This window comes from Acomys russatus, chromosome 17, assembly GCF_903995435.1.
Source record: "Acomys russatus chromosome 17, mAcoRus1.1, whole genome shotgun sequence".
NCBI classification, from domain to species: Eukaryota; Metazoa; Chordata; class Mammalia; order Rodentia; family Muridae; genus Acomys; species Acomys russatus.
Genome location: NC_067153.1, coordinates 8,413,410 through 8,429,125, shown reverse-complemented (window position 1 = coordinate 8,429,125; position 15,716 = coordinate 8,413,410). Strand labels below are relative to the sequence as shown.

The 15,716-nt window shown below is 40.2% G+C and overlaps 1 protein-coding gene across 2 annotated transcripts in view; it reads right to left on the bottom strand.

The window, feature by feature from the left end:
* LOC127201156 (oxidation resistance protein 1-like) overlaps positions 1–15,716 on the bottom strand; it is a 209,327-nt gene that overhangs the window by 77,891 nt on the left and 115,720 nt on the right. Inside the window, exons 2-3 of one of the 2 annotated variants that reach the window (XM_051159530.1) lie at positions 10,768–10,961; positions 1,326–1,505 (exon numbers count right to left, since the gene is read on the bottom strand). In XM_051159530.1, the coding sequence (XP_051015487.1) occupies positions 1,336–1,505; positions 10,768–10,961 (364 nt within the window). In that variant the 3' untranslated portion in view covers positions 1,326–1,335. Of the gene's footprint in view, positions 1–1,325; positions 1,506–10,767; positions 10,962–15,716 lie in introns of those variants that run through there. The other variant, XM_051159531.1, reaches the window with a different exon arrangement.

Below are 15,716 nucleotides of genomic sequence, written 5' to 3'. Positions count from 1 at the left end.
GGCAAAAATGAAAGAAGCAAATTGACAAAACATGGTGCTAGCCACATGAAATCAGGGTTGGCATGCTCACAAAGAACGCCATAAGCACTACCAATCAGCAGATATCAAATCAACACTTTTCATTCCTTTCTAGTGTATTTTCTGCTACTTGGTAAAATTTAGTTATTAAAGTTACATACATGTTTAGCGTTTTTTTTTTTTTTAAATCTGATTCCTTTGAAGTGAAACTTTTATATTTATTCTAGAGTTTAAAGGGGCCCTTTTCTTGTAGATTTTCTTTGACTTCTTAATTTAAAGTTAAATTGAAATAGGGTAAATAGAAATTATGTAAGAGCCCAGTTAAGTACTCCCACTATTACTATTGAAATCAAGGTCCCCTCTTTGGGTTCATAGTCTCATTAATAATAGGATTTAGAAAGGAAGGAAGCCTGAGCATAGTTTTATTTATTTTTTATTTTTATTTTTCTTAAGATTTATTTATTATGTATACAGTGCTCTGCCTGCTTGTACCCCTGCAGGCCAGAAGAGGGCACCAGATCTCTTTATAGATGGTTGTAAGCTACCATGTGGTTGCTGGGAATTGAACTCAGGACCCTTGGAAGAACAGACAGTGCTCTTAGCCTCTGAGCCATCTCTCCAGCCCGAGCATAGTTTTATTAGCGAGTCAGAGAACAACCGGTGACAGAAGTCAGCAAGCAGCTTTAGGACACAGGAGTTGCTGCTCGATGGAAGGGACTTAGCTTTGGAGAAACAGAGAAAGCCTGGAGTATCCTGGGAAGCAGACGGAGACCTTGGACAACATCCAAAAGAAAAAGATACAAAGAAGAAAAGGAAAAGTTACACTTTTTTGAATAATTAGCAAAACCAGGCAGGCCTGGTGGGTCAAGATTAAAGCTCTGCAAGGAGAAGGATCTTGAGAAGGACAAGTGTATTACTTCATTAAGGAAGTAGTTGCTCCTTCCATCTCCTTAGTGTATTTTGGTGGACCTGCCTTCCTGAGGGATGGTCTCATGGTCGGGTGATTGACAACCCCAGTGGATTGACTCTTAAGGGAGGAAACACTTGTGTGTAATGTTCCAACCTTCCCTGCAAATTGGAATATCCAACCTTTACCCAAGTTCAGAGGCAGATTCTATTCTAACCAGAAAGAAAACTTTTCTCTAATAGACAGCCATATATCCCTGGTGTCCATTCTCAATGTCCCCCAAGGCCACCCTACTGCCTCACCACAGACACCCACTGACTTAAATGCTCCTAAATCTGTACTGATGCTAACATCCATGTAGTCTATAAAACAACAACAACAACAATGCTTGGATCCGATGCTTAGATTTTTTACATATATATCGCCAAGTTCCACCAGCTTAAAAACTTGACCTGAGTACTTTTACATATGTATACTCTCTGAAATTTATGAAAAGTTTGGGTCCTTTCAGGGATTTCTGGCTTCCACGGATGACAAATAACTTCAGCCATGAAATAATTTCCTCTACCATTCCTGTGACCTATAAAAGATGAGAAATCATCAAGCTGTCAGGACTAACTTCAGTTCAAAACAAAGTCATTTTTCTCAGCAACATAATTTAATTGGAACCCTCCAAGCAGTTATCTGTTTTAGTTCCTGTGCTCCGAGTCAGTGACCTGTCTGCCAAGATGGTTCTGCTGACTAAATCACTGGGACTCGGAGCCCTCACATGAAGAATCTTCTCGCCTGAAGACAAAGTTCCAGTTGACTGGTGACCTATTTTCAGGCTGCGGAATGTGTCACCTCCAGACACATTAGCTTTTCCTTTCTTTCTCTTTTAAAACTTCTGTTACAGTATTTTCTTATTAGATATGATCTTTTTTATTTTTTTATTTTTTGATTTCTGTAATTAAAATGTCTGGCTTCAAAAACAGAAGTATACCAGGAAAGGGATGGTATGTTTAAATGTCTGCTCTACTGCAATTAAAAGGCAGATAAATATGCTCCTTGATGTTCTCCTTTTAGGGTTTCAAAGCTAGTTATTACTGCTTTAATTTCACCAACCACCGAGAAGAATTCCCAGGAGCCCCTAATTCTGCAGAGTCTCATTTTCAGGGTATAAACAGATTAGAGAGAGGGAGTTGAACGTCTGCATTTTGCTGTGCTTCATCATGTTGGCACTGCTGAAGGTAGTCCAAACTGAAGGACAGGATTGGAGACTTCACACTTTCACTAACTGGCAAAAAAATTTTAAAGGATATTTTAGATATTATTTAGACATTAGATTTATTATTATTATTAGATATTATTTAGACATTATTTGGCAAATAGGGTGGATTAAAACAAAGAAGTCTTCTCTTCTCAGTGAGATTCAAGCATCCTCCCTTGGGTCCTCCTTGGCTTCTTTGAGTCTGTGGACTGTAGCACAGCTATCCTATACTTTATGGCTAAAAGCCACTTATAAGTAAGTACATACTATGTTTGTCTTTCTGAGCCTGGGTTACCTCACTCAGGATGATTTTTCCAGTTCCATCCATTTGCCTGCATATTTACTGATGTCATTGTTTTTAATAGCTGAGTAGCATTCCGTTGTGTAAATGTACCATAGTTTCTTTATCCATTCTTCAGTTGAGGGACATCTAGATTGGTTCCAGTTTCTGGATATTACACATAAAGCTCCTATGAGCATAGTTGAGCAAGTGAAAATAAGATAAACTAAATATAGAAAATATAAATATATAAATATAAAGAAAACAGAATAGACATCTGGGGTGGATGGATGGTAGAAGAGGGGTTGGGAAGGGGAACAGGAGGGATCAAGTGTGAGGAGGATGGCAGGAGAAAGAACTGGAATCAATGGGGGCATGTGTCTCGGACAAACTAGAAATCTAGGGCAAAGGAAATGGGTGGGCGGAGACAGAATCCGCATAGATCAAGATAGGAAGCCTGTTTGATGATGGCAGGACCATGGTAGCTACACCACACACACACACAGCAAGTTCACTAACACTCGTCGAGAATGTGTGAGTTTCAGGAACTATTCTAAGCACGTCATTCATGATATTTCGTTTATACCTCAAAGCAACCCTCTAGTAAGTATCAGATTTATTTCCTTTCCCAATGAAGGCACTGAGCTTTGAGACCCTAACGATCCTATGTGATCTTTTAGCTAGGAGGAGTGAGGAGGTCCAACTTAAACATCCATTTGGTAGGTCAGGTCCACCTCACTAATTTGAATGCTTTTATAGCAGAAAGAACTAAACCCAATGACCAAACAAGCAAGCAAACAAAAACCCTAATAAAAAAAACCCCCACTGAATGGCCACACTTCAACTGTCAACTGATAAAAATTTTTGCTAATCTCCTTGACTTTCTACAGAGCAAAGGCACATCCATACCACTTTAAACAGGCAACAGCTATAGTTGGAATAGGAACCCGTAGCTCATTCTGGAATTTGTTATCTTCTCCCCGATATTGAATTTCACTGGTCTTCACCCACCTGAGCCCACATGCCTCGGTCTTTCATTGTTACGAATGAATGCCATCCTAGCATTTTCCCCTGCAAACAATGCCGGGTGCTTGCGGGTCCTTCACATGCCATTCAGTCTTTCCTTCTTCTCTTCATGCTACAAGTACTAATTCCATTAGTCTCTTTATAAATTAATTCTATTGGAAAGAAAATAAAAGACCAACTGTGGCAAAAATACATTATTAATACATCCAGAGCCCAGTAATTGAAACAAGCCTAGCTGACATCTCAATGAGAGATGATATTATGTATCTGCTAGATTGCTCATAACAGTTGTCTAATATTTAAACACATTTTTCGTGAATAACCTGTCACCTTTCTCCATTACCTAATTTATTGTTTTTTTTTTTTTAAACTAGCCTCCCTTGACTATGTGTTAAGATCTGATAATATAGTCTTTATCCATCTGCGTTATTAGAATAGGAGCTCACACAATGTTTGCTTGTATATTCCCAGCTCTTTGGATGTGGCTTGGAGTATCACAGGCATTCAGTAAATTTTTACTAAATTAATAAATGAATACATCCATAAGAGAAAGGGCATAAGTAGAAAAGTTAGAGTTTTATATACATTCCCCCAGTAAAACCAGAATTAATTTCTCTGACTCTGACTGGAAAGGAGAGTACAGGAAACGCTGAGTGCTTGGCCATAGATTGTTACCTAAACAGGACATGGCGTTAGAGTGCAATTAGCTCAGGGTAGCAGGTAGATGGTAAATCCTGACCCATGAGAAGAAATAGCGGGTATGCAGGAATAGGTAGGCCACCTGAAGCTGGGAGGACAGGACCTTTGTTGAAGCAAGTTCAGAGGCACAACCCCAACATGTATCAGCCAAGGAGTCTCCTAACATGACCTACTTGAAAACCCTGTGGACAGACAAGCTGGGTCTATGATGCTTCCCCCTATCATGTGAAGTTGCCAGTAGTATTCCCACAGCATAAGAGATACTAGGGGACTCTGCTCCTCTGGATATTTATATGTATATAATTTTTTAACCTTCTGATTAACATTTTTATTGTAGTATTTCCTTTTAAAATTCACCCAAAACAAAACACAAGAAAAGAACAAAACAAAACAAAAAACGAAAAACAAAACAAAACAAAACAAAAAGCAACAACAACAACAACAAAAAAAAAAAAAAGAAAGAAAGAAAGAAACAGAAACAAAACAGAGAACAGGACAATGGCGCCGGAAGGAATGCACAATTTGTTTTAGTTTACAGCACAGAGATCCTTCTCTCAATGGGAGCTGTGCTCTTCTAGGTTTCAGCAATAAGTGAAGGAAAAAAGCTCTTACCCTCTACATCGTCTTATCAGGCCTCTCCAAGGAGGCAGTAACCCTTGTCCTTTAGCACCTCAATGCATCCCGAGCTCTTTGTTACGCAGCATTATTACTACATTGCCATGGTCTTCCTCTGCTTTGAGAAGAGTTGCATGGTAACCTTTTCCCACTTCCCCTGGGCCACCCCAACATTGACTTAGCCCTCCAACATGTACTGTGCACTCTCTTCTCCTAGAGGCAGGTATGTCAAAACAAGAAGGTCAAGGCAGTGGGTCATTAATAAAGCCAAAGGGGAGAGTGGTACTGGGCTACGTGTGGAAGCAGTAAAGAATCTCTGCACGTCATTGCGAGCTGATGCATTTCTGCATCTTTACAACCTCACAGCCCTCCAAGGTAGTCTCCTCTGCCCACTCCTGTGTGCTTACTAGTTCCTTCTCCTTCACGAAGAAGATTTTGAAGAGATCCTGTCTTGCTTTCTACTCCCTAAGTGTGCCCTGAAACCAGCCAGAGATGACTGCTTTACCCCCACCCCTGCCACGCCCCCCTCTCCATCCATAGATGAGCAGGATGTCTCAGGTGAGAGCAGACCTGGGTCTCATTTTTGCTCCATTCTAAGAGTGGCACCGGTGCAGCTTCCAAATAGCAGCCAACTAGTCAGGACCAGTCAAAGCTGCGTCTCACTCAGTGACTGATGGCAGGCACATCTATCTGCCCAAGAGCTGTACTAATTCCTGACTGTGAAGTCAGCATCCTACGTGTGGAAAGGGTACTAAGCCCCTTTAGCGAGGGCCTCAGAAGCTGATAATGATGCATGGGTTCTAGCTCTCATCAGCCAAGAACAACCAATCACAGAGTTCCTCGAGCCCTAGAGAGAGTGATCATTCATTTTTGGATTTGTTATGTACAGCTTTCTTCACTATCTTTACGCCAAATCTGAAAAAAAACAAAAGGTCAGAACTCTATACACATGATTCTCTGAATTAAGAGTGGTAGACTAAATTGAGAATTACTACTAAGTTTAAGGTTGTTTCACATTCCTTAAGTGGAGGTTATACTTTCAAAGGATGCATTTGTTGAATATATATTGTTAGCCTTTAATATATACTTGAGAATAAACAAAAACTGCAACAGGAAAAATTCTCCTCTTTTTTCATCTATTTACCTGTTAAAGATAGTCCACTAAGGTAATGCTTTACTTATTATTCTAGTTCTAATTAATGACTTTCTTTTTAAAGGAATAGTTTTAGGCATTGGAGGTTCTCTAACAAGTCCAGTGATTTCCCCCCAAACTTTGAGCCACAAATAAGTCATTAACAGACTATGAAATCAATTTAGTGAGATGAAATTCTACTTAAAAAACAAAATGGAATGGAATAAAAACATCAGAGAGCCAGGCACAGTGATGCAAGCCTGTAATGCCAGCACTTTGGGAGGCAGAGGCAGGCAGATCTCTGTGGGTTCGTGGGCAGCCTGGTCTACAAAGTAAGTCCAGGACAGCCAAGGCTACAGGAAGAAACTCTGTCACAAAAAAAATAAAAAATAAAAGAAAAAGAAAGAAAAGAAAAAAGAAAGTAAAAGAAAAAAAATAAGAGAATAAATAAATAAAAAGCATTTTCAGGGAAGTTTGTCTGAGCTGTTTTTGTATTTGAGCATGCACTCACTAGAGGTTAGTGAAGTTTGTCAGACAGGATTCTGGCAGGTCTCCAGATGCCTGCCCCTCTGGCATCCCACCTATAAAAGGGAGTAAGTTCGTCCCATTCACAGTGCTGAGCACCGTGTAATGTGGGCAGAAAAATCCGTGGTCTGGACTGATTTTAGGTGTCTGTTAGGAATAGGAAATGTTCTTGGTTGGCTATGCAAGGGGAAGCCAGGAGAGCCAGAGACCTGGACACAAATGACCTGGCATAGAGACAGAGCGACTTAGGTGGCAAGGTGGGCAAGTGGCTTCTTGGAGCTAAGGGCGGACCCTGCAGAGCAACCAGCAAGGAAAACGGAGCGGAGTTCTACAGTAGCAAGGATTTGTATCCCACCAACAGGGAGAGCTTAGCGGCATCTTTTCCCCTAATCTACACAAGCACCCAGCCTAGCAAGTGGGTTTATTTGTGATACCCTGAACAAAATCCCAGCTGCCCGCGTGGACTGCTGCACCCCAAGCTCAAAATGCAGAGACACACTCATTTCGTCCAACTCTTCTACTTCTCAGTTGAAAAAGTCAGGGCCAGATCACATGCTCAGGATTACACTTGGTGAGAAAGCCTGGCAGAAAATGCTCTAACCTGAGACACAGTACTGGCCTGGTGACTTCTTTCAACTTTTCAAAGTTCAAATGAAATTCCAGGTGTTTCATATAGACAGAGAGTAGTAGCTTTCCCCTTACTAATATATGGTCTAAATAAGTAAAATTTAATACCTATTCAAAGAGTGATTATTGCATAAAAAGTGAGTTTACATGGTAGCAAATTTTGATACAATGTTACTTTTAATAAGCATCTTTTAGTAGGATTAACTAAGGCAGGCATGTGTACAAAGTAAGACATACATATTATACAGAAGCGTCTAAAAGATAATTGAGATCAAAAGTCAATTTCTAGAGAAACTACTTCCACCTCTCACTAGCCTAAAGAGGGACTTCACATCCTTCTAGCTCTTGTAATGGAAAATTCCTCTAGCTTGACTGAAATAAGGAGAATGCAACACTGTGGCGTGCCATAGATTAACATGGTTGTAGTACTGTCCCGTGCCACCAGAGGGATCCCTGTATTTTTAAGTTGTGCAAACCCTGAGTTGAGACACTGAAAGAGGCCTTTCAAGGAAAGCACAGAATGGATGGCATAAAAGTTAATTGGTACAGTTTCTTTCTGTAAGATTATTTAGAACTCCTCGTAAAATGTCAATGCACTATGCCATGCATAGAAATGTCTCTGGTCAACTCCTGTGGTGACTGGCTGGCATCTTGTTCAGTTACAAATTTGACTCATAAGTGTGGAAATACTAAGTAAATTTTGTCTGCAGACCCTATTGTATATGACTTATGGCTCCTTCTTTTACTTCTTTTAGACACGACTCATCCGAAAAGACAGAGTATAGCAGAGTTATTCTGAGGACGACTTGAGATAGGACATAGGAGCTTAACTTATTCTGGAATGGAATGTGAAATTACTAATACATAGTGTAATGGTCGTCCGTGGCTTTCAACCCCACTACATCTATAAAAACCTGCGTGGCTGGGTACAGTTGTGAGGAGGCTCTCTTGATTAGATCTTCAGAGACAGGAATGCCCATCCTCGTCCTGATCTTTTGAGGCACACCTGGGCCACACCTTCTGGTTGGCAGCCTAGATAAAGAGCATGGAACAAAGAAATGGTTGTAGTTTGCCTGCTTGCCCTCAATCACACTGCAGAGTTCCTTACTTCAGCAGTATTAGTAGAGCCTACTTGTTCAGGATTCTGGGGTATGCCGAAGACCAGCTAAGACACCCAGCCTTGTGGACTGAATGACTACAGGGTTCTTGAACTTTCCGTCAGTAGGCAGCCATTGTTGGACTAACTGGAGCATAGCCTATAAGGCACTCTAATAAATCTCCTTCAAATATGCATTCATTCTTTCTGTTCTGTTCCTCGAGAGAATCGTAACATAGATGGAACTTTTAAATGCTGTTGTATTATACTGATAGTGTGTTTTATGAAGGGACACTGAGATAGATTTGGTTTATGAATAGACCTTGCAGTTACATAGGTGATATATTTTAGCCTTTAAAACTAAGGTTTTGAGGGCCAATTTAGAGTAGAGGTTATAGAGACACAATAAATTTGCAAATTTCAAACAATTCCTTCAACACAGCATTTAAACGTCATTTGATACTGATAATAAATCAAACTGCTGCAATTCATTAACTAAAGCCCTGCCATGAGGCTGGGAAGATGGTTCGGGGGGTGAAGGGCTGGTAGTACAAGGATGAACCCTCAGATCTCCAGCAGCCCCAACCAAGTGGGGCAGCACATGCCTGGAACACTAGCACTTAGCTGGGGGAGACAAGCGGATCCTAGAGAACGGCCAGTCTTGTTGACACCCTGCGTCATGCAGTGAGATTGAGAACAATAAAGGAAGACACTTGAAGTCAACCTCTGGATCTCCATGGAAACACACAGGTAAGTGCACCCGATACACACATACACAAGCATGTACACACGCGCAGGTAAGTTGCCTGATACACATGTGCACAAGCATGCGTACACAGGTAAGTGTAACCAATACACACACACACACACATACACACACACACACACACACACACAAACATGCATGCACATGATAAATAAACAAGTAAGTAAATAAGCCACAGCTTGTTTTCTGAATTTAAATGTCAACTTTTAGATTTCTATTTTCTATAGCTTTGGTCTTGTGTTCACTATGATCAAGCTTGTTAGCATCCCTCCCTTGCTGTCGTATTTAGAAGGAATATTCCATTTGTAAGATAAGGCAAAGCACTCACTCGTCTTAATCAGTTCATAAATCAGAAAAGTATAGAAGGCTGCATTTGTGATGAAGCACAGGAGGTAAGGATCCTAGCAAGCAGGCAGTGACATAAACTGTATGGTATTTTCTGGTTGATTGATTGTTTTTGAACTATGCTCACATAAGTTTTGAAAGTGAAAATATGCACCTGTCGGCTGCACTGTCTTACATCAATCAAAAGTATTCGATGATAGGTACCCCGAAGAACACCATGTTTCCTACCTGATAAAAAGCAAGCCTTGAAAACCTTAATCAGAACAGAGGGAGCTATGAGAAGACCAAGGACGAGGATTTGAAGTGGGCGCAAGTGAGAGAAGTCTCACGCGGCAAATTCTGAAACAGCACCCAGCCTGCACAAGGCATGCCAACAAGCTCAAAGGAAGAAAATACTCAAAGAAAACCGAGCATGCCCTAGACTTTAACACTAGAAACCCACTTTCCTAGCTATAATGTATAAAGTCTGAAATATCTGAAAAAATATTGTCATCTTCAGGCAAACAGCCCATATTGAAGTTGTGGGGTTGTAGGTACCAGAAATATTCAACATCTTTAATATAATTTTGATTTATTAAAGCCCAAGTTACCATTATAAACACTAAAATGTGACCAAATTCCTTCAAGTAAAGGAGCACACAGCACCAAGAAGCCGCCATCTTCCTTCTTGAGGCCCACAACTTACATTATCTTCCATGCAGCCATGTACAAACCCTTTGTCTCAAATTTACCTGAAATGTTAAAAACTGTTATTGTTGAAAAAAAAAAAAAAAAGAAAGAAAGAAATCATTCAAAGACCTGCTGGAAATGCAGCCACACGGAAGTTTTCAGCTCAAGTTGTTTAGTCCCACTATCTAAGTCACAGCGAAGTTTAAAATTACTGAACACTCTTCTTTCTGGGAACACAGGAGCCTAAAACCTCCAAGAGCACATTCACAGCCTACTAATTTCTGATATGATTATTTTTGAACTCTGTCTCCCCAAACTTTCCAGCATGGGAAGGCTAAACAGTCCTCCAATGTAACTTGCCATTCCTCAGAACAAAATAACTTTCTCCCTTCTTCATGGCTCCACGAAAGGCTGACATCAGCCACTGTTTTTACAACCTGACAGAACAGGGTCACAGACTTAGAAGCCCAGAGGGAAAATGAAAGGAACAAAAGCAAAATATAAGAACAGTGTGGGCTGAGGATGGCTAAAGTGAAAATAGTAACACCTAAAGTAAAACACTGAAAAAGAATTGTTTCTCTTGTCTTCAGATATAGATGGCCACTGAGCCCATTTTTTTTAACTTAACATTGTTAAAGGTTTCGGTAGTTTTCCATCTTCCATCTCCCTGTTTAAATCATATAAGAAAATGTCCACATAAGCCATTGGAAAGGCCCACACTTATGCAACAAGGAATGGTTTAACCAAGCAGATCCCGCATCTGCAAAGCTGTCCAAGTGGCACTGGCTCACTTATAAAACCCCCGGCACTCACCAATTGTGTAGAACCTCTTCAGTTCACTCTTCCTGGAAGGATGCTTCTGGGTGTTTGCTGAATTGTTTTGCTCTTCTTCTATGATGGGAGTCTTGGGTGCTGGGGGCTTGCTGGCTTGTGGGGCTTGCTTTCCTGCACCCAGAGGGTTGAACCCTGGAGCAGTAATATCCACTGACTGGGACTTTTTCTTCAGCCTACAGAAGAAGAATACCACACACTGTGAATACTGACTCAAGAGATGCTTGTTGCCTGCTTATCTTCATCACGACCATTAGTTTTAGCACTATAGTTACATTTGGCCTTAAATTAGAACCTGGTCTATTTAGAAGTTACAAAGTTTCCCTCGAACATTTTAAGAAAATTTAGCTTTAAATTAATTAGGAAAAATCTTCTAACCATCGCGAAAGGCTCATAAAGATATACCAAAACATATGGAGACGAAGGATTTCTGTAATTTTAGTGATAGCAAACAGCAGGTTATGGTCAGATGAAATTGATGCATTTGACTCAGCCTTGGTGGCCATACTCATGACTGGAACATCAGAAACTAACTCAGAAGAATCCTGAGATTAAGGTCAGATTGGAATAAGTAGCCAGACACTGCTTTAAACCTGCATTTGATCATTGCGTTCACTTCTAAAAGGAGCACTCCATTAAAATTTAGTTAAAACAAATAATTCCAACTCAGCAAAAATATTACAAAATATTCAAAAACAGGCAAAATGCACTCCAGCCAGGGAAGCAGGTAGCCTGACTGCAGGTTTGCACCTTTCCTTCTGCCCCTCCAAATCCAACTCCCTAGTCTCATAACCAGCTCTTCGCAGAACACCTGCTGCAGCCTTCCTCCACAACACTCTCATCTCCTGTCATCTCAGGTCAATGCTTACATGGCATAACTAAGATTTTAAAGAAACCAAAACATTCATTACAGGAATTGACCTGGGAATGTGGCTGAGGAGGTTCCCTGAAGGAAAGAAAACAGTTCCTTCTGCTAGGATCTGCTTAGTTAGTGCCCTGGGAATAGAGGCAGCGAGTGAGGCCACAGCAGAAGGTCTACAATGGAGCTAGCAGACCTTGGACTTTGAGGAATGGAGGAAGTTACGAAGATTTGCAGTTAACCCACTTGCTGTCCTAGTCAGAATAGCCTGTGAATTCACATGGAGTGTGCCCCCTCAAGTTGAGGGCTGAGATGAGCAAAATAGGGTATGAGGGGTGGCAGTAGGAGCTACAGGAGATGAGAGTGTTGTGGAGGGAGGCTGCAGCAGGTTGCCTGTTTTGAAATTTATGGGGACAGATCTCTATTCCCATCACTATGAAAAATTCTGTCACAGACTTCAATAGCACTTTTGGTTTCTTTAAAATCTCAGTTATGCCATGTAAGCACATTTTTGTTTTAATCCCAAATATGTAACATGGAACTGCTTTTAGTTTGTCCACAGCTGACAATTGCCTTGGGTGGGTCAGTGAGGGACATGGTCTTTGCCAGCTGTAGTTAGCTTAATTCTGAGGACTCTAAAATAGTATAAATATCAGAGACTAGAGAGAGGAAGACTGCTTTGATGGACCTAAAAAGACAGGGGGGGGGGGCAGGTGGGGAGGGAGAGAGAGAGAGAGAGAGACAGACACACACACACACAGACACACACACAGGTACAGAAACAGACACAGACACAGATACAGACAGAGGCACAGAGCAAGACAGACTTCAAGGAGACAGCTAGAAAAGGAAGAAGGCTGATGCTGGATATCCTGATGACTGAGATTAGTATTTTCAAAACAAAACAAAACTGGCAACCCTAACCAGCTGGCACTAAGTATAAAAAGGTCTATGTCTCCTGTTCCTTCTAACTTTTTCTCTCTCCTACTTAGGTATGGGGGCTTGGAAGGGAGGTAGAAGCATTAAGAAACCCCAAATTAAAAACAGTTTTAAAAATAGCACCTACACATCCAATTCTAGGCATTGGCTCTCAATACCCAGAAACATTTCACCTGGGACATAGAGTAGCCACACCTGTCAGGACCAAGGAAGAATTTCCTACCATGATGTACAGGCACCACACTCTCCTGAGACCCAGAGAGGAAACAGAAACCAAGAACCAAAACACTCAGCCAACAAAGAGAAGACCAGATATCGACACAGAGTTACAGTCTTTCCTAATCCCAGGTGCCTAGAGGCCAGAATAAAAAACCCAGTCAATATCAGCCAGGACAATAGGTCTTCATTGTAGCCCAGAACCCCCTGAATATGCCAACACAACTGAAACACAAGAAAAAGACCTTAAAACAGCTTGTATGAAGATGACAGTGATCCTTAAAAAGGAAATTAATAAAACCCCTAAAGAAACATATAAAAACACAAAGAGTGGAAGGAAATGAATAAAATAGTTCAAGACCTAAAAGTGAATATAATGTCAGTAAAGAAAACCCCAACTGAAGCAAATCTGAAAATAAAAAATTTAGGAACTAGAACAGGAAACAGAAACAAACGTCACCAACAGAATGAATACAAGAGGCCTTAAGGACCTGATAAGAGATATGGACACTTCAGTCAAAGAAAATGTTAAATCTAAAAAAAACAAAAACAAAAACAAAAACCTGGTACAAAATATCTAGGAAATCTGAGGCACCATGAAGAAGTCAAATCTAAGAATAATAGGAAAAGAGGAAGGAGAAGAAACCCCCGGGTTTCTTCAAAGGCACAGAAAATATTTTCAACAAAACCATAAAATTTCTCCAAGGTAAAGAAGAAGACACCTAACAATGAACAAAATGCATACCGAACACCAAGGAGACTGTTCTAGAAAAGAAATTTCCCCTCTGCACATAATAATTAAAACACTAAATGTTCAGAACAAAGAAAAATATTACAATTTGCAAGAGAAAAGAAAAGCAACATGTAAAGACAGCAAACCCATTAGTTTAACACCCGACTTCTCAATGGAGAGTCTAAAAGGCAGAAGGGCCTGGACAGATGTTTGACAAACTCTAAGAGACCACAGATGCCAGCCTAGACTACTATACCCAACAAAAATTTCAATCAAACTTGACAAAGAAAATAAAACATTCTATGATAAAACCAAATTTAAGCAATATCTATCTACAAATTCAACCCCACAGAATGTGCTAGAAGGAAAATTCCAATATAAGAAGGTTAGCCAAGATTATATTGAGATCTGTTTCTAACTGACATCTTCCTGGAGTACTGGAAAGGACCAAAGTGGCCATTATCCACAACTGGATCCAACGTGAAATTCCAAAAGGAATTTATATTTTATTGTTAAACAAAGAAACAAGAAAAACTATATACAATATTTATAGTGTCAAGAGTGTCACTGCTAAATTATTACATCAATGACAACATGAAAACATTGCTGGGTCTTTTAATAATGTTTTTTTATGTCACCTAAGCACTGAGCACGTTAGCTTTTTGAAAACTTTATTGCATGATTTTTGCTTCTAAGTATATGCTATAATCCACTAAATTACCTCCATGAGAAATTGAATGATTTGTTTACCTTACTCATTTCAGTGACTTAACGGCTAATGACACAAAAAAGTCAGAGTGGAAATGGTTAGAATGAAATTCCTGGTCTTCCTGACTCCCCAGACTAAGAGAGGACAGTGGAATTGGCAAGGAAGGATGCTCTCCAATGGAGGACGGCTACTTTTCATGCACTAGAATGGGCTCTTTACTCTTCTACTGAGAGGCTACTTTACCACTTACTGTCTGGGCAGCAGGGACATACAGTAAGCAGAAATGGAAGCTACATATCACCACAGTTCATTTACTCTTCTGAAGGGAGACTAGTTACAAGTAAGTAATCAAACAAACACACAACAATTTGTGTGATGGTTTTTACATTATAAGGTGGTAGGTACTATAGTTGGTGAGGTTCTACTTTACCTGAACACTTCAAAGTGGCTCACCACCATTTCAAAGCTCCCAGGAGAGAGCTGAGACTGTGACATTAGAGTCTAGATGGCCAAATGAAGAAGAAAATACCAGCATTTCCTGTTTTCTCTGCTTTGTCAGTACACATTTTTCTTACTGAGACTTGATGGGTGATATGTTTTGTTTCTGCTGTTGACACCTAGAGAATCTCTAGTAGGTTTTCTGGCTTGCTTAAGACAAGCCTTTGCACATTCTTAGAAAGCAGAATTGTGTGGGTAATTGAATTACTCCCTAGGAGTTCTAAACTCGACTATTATAGTTGACAAGGAAACTTGCTAAATGCTACCTTCAATTTCCAAATTCCATGAAGGGAGAAGCCTTTCTAAGATTTAAACAATGTTCTTAATTAAATGTGTTAAATAATTGTAAATATAGCATAATGGAATATGTAGGTGTGTGCAAGAGATAAAATATCCTGCGATAGTAAAAGGTTACAAAAAGACACAAAAATAGTCTCTTAGTAGGCACCAAAAGGATTTCCATTTAGTAAAATTTGCATTTCAAAAAATAAAAATGAAAAAGAGTGTTAGTAACTTGGATGCCGAAGAGGAATGGGGTTAAAGACACATTCCCGACTCGCTTGGCTCCCCAAACAAATGGGCTGTCGCTCCACAATCCTTGCTTTCTGTGTTCTCCCACTTGTGAACAGAAAAGAACTAAGCTACTCCTTTCCTCAGGTACTCCACTACACATGGTTAACCTGGTAATAACAACCACCATTGTCCCGAGACTTGTTTTTTTATTACAAAATGGACATAAAACATGAAGAAAATCAGGTAAAGTTCCTCTGTGATAGTCCCTTGCCTGGTACTCACACAGGAAACACCCACTTCTGGAAGTTCTAGTCTCTTTATGATCAGGTAAAAGGATGATTTTTTTTTTCTTGAAAATTCCTTGGATCCTTTGATATGACTTAATGTTAGATCAGCATTACACTTACAGAGGCACAGTGCAGTTGGTCAGAGGTTGTGTACAGCTGGAAGGTGGATTTTGCAGA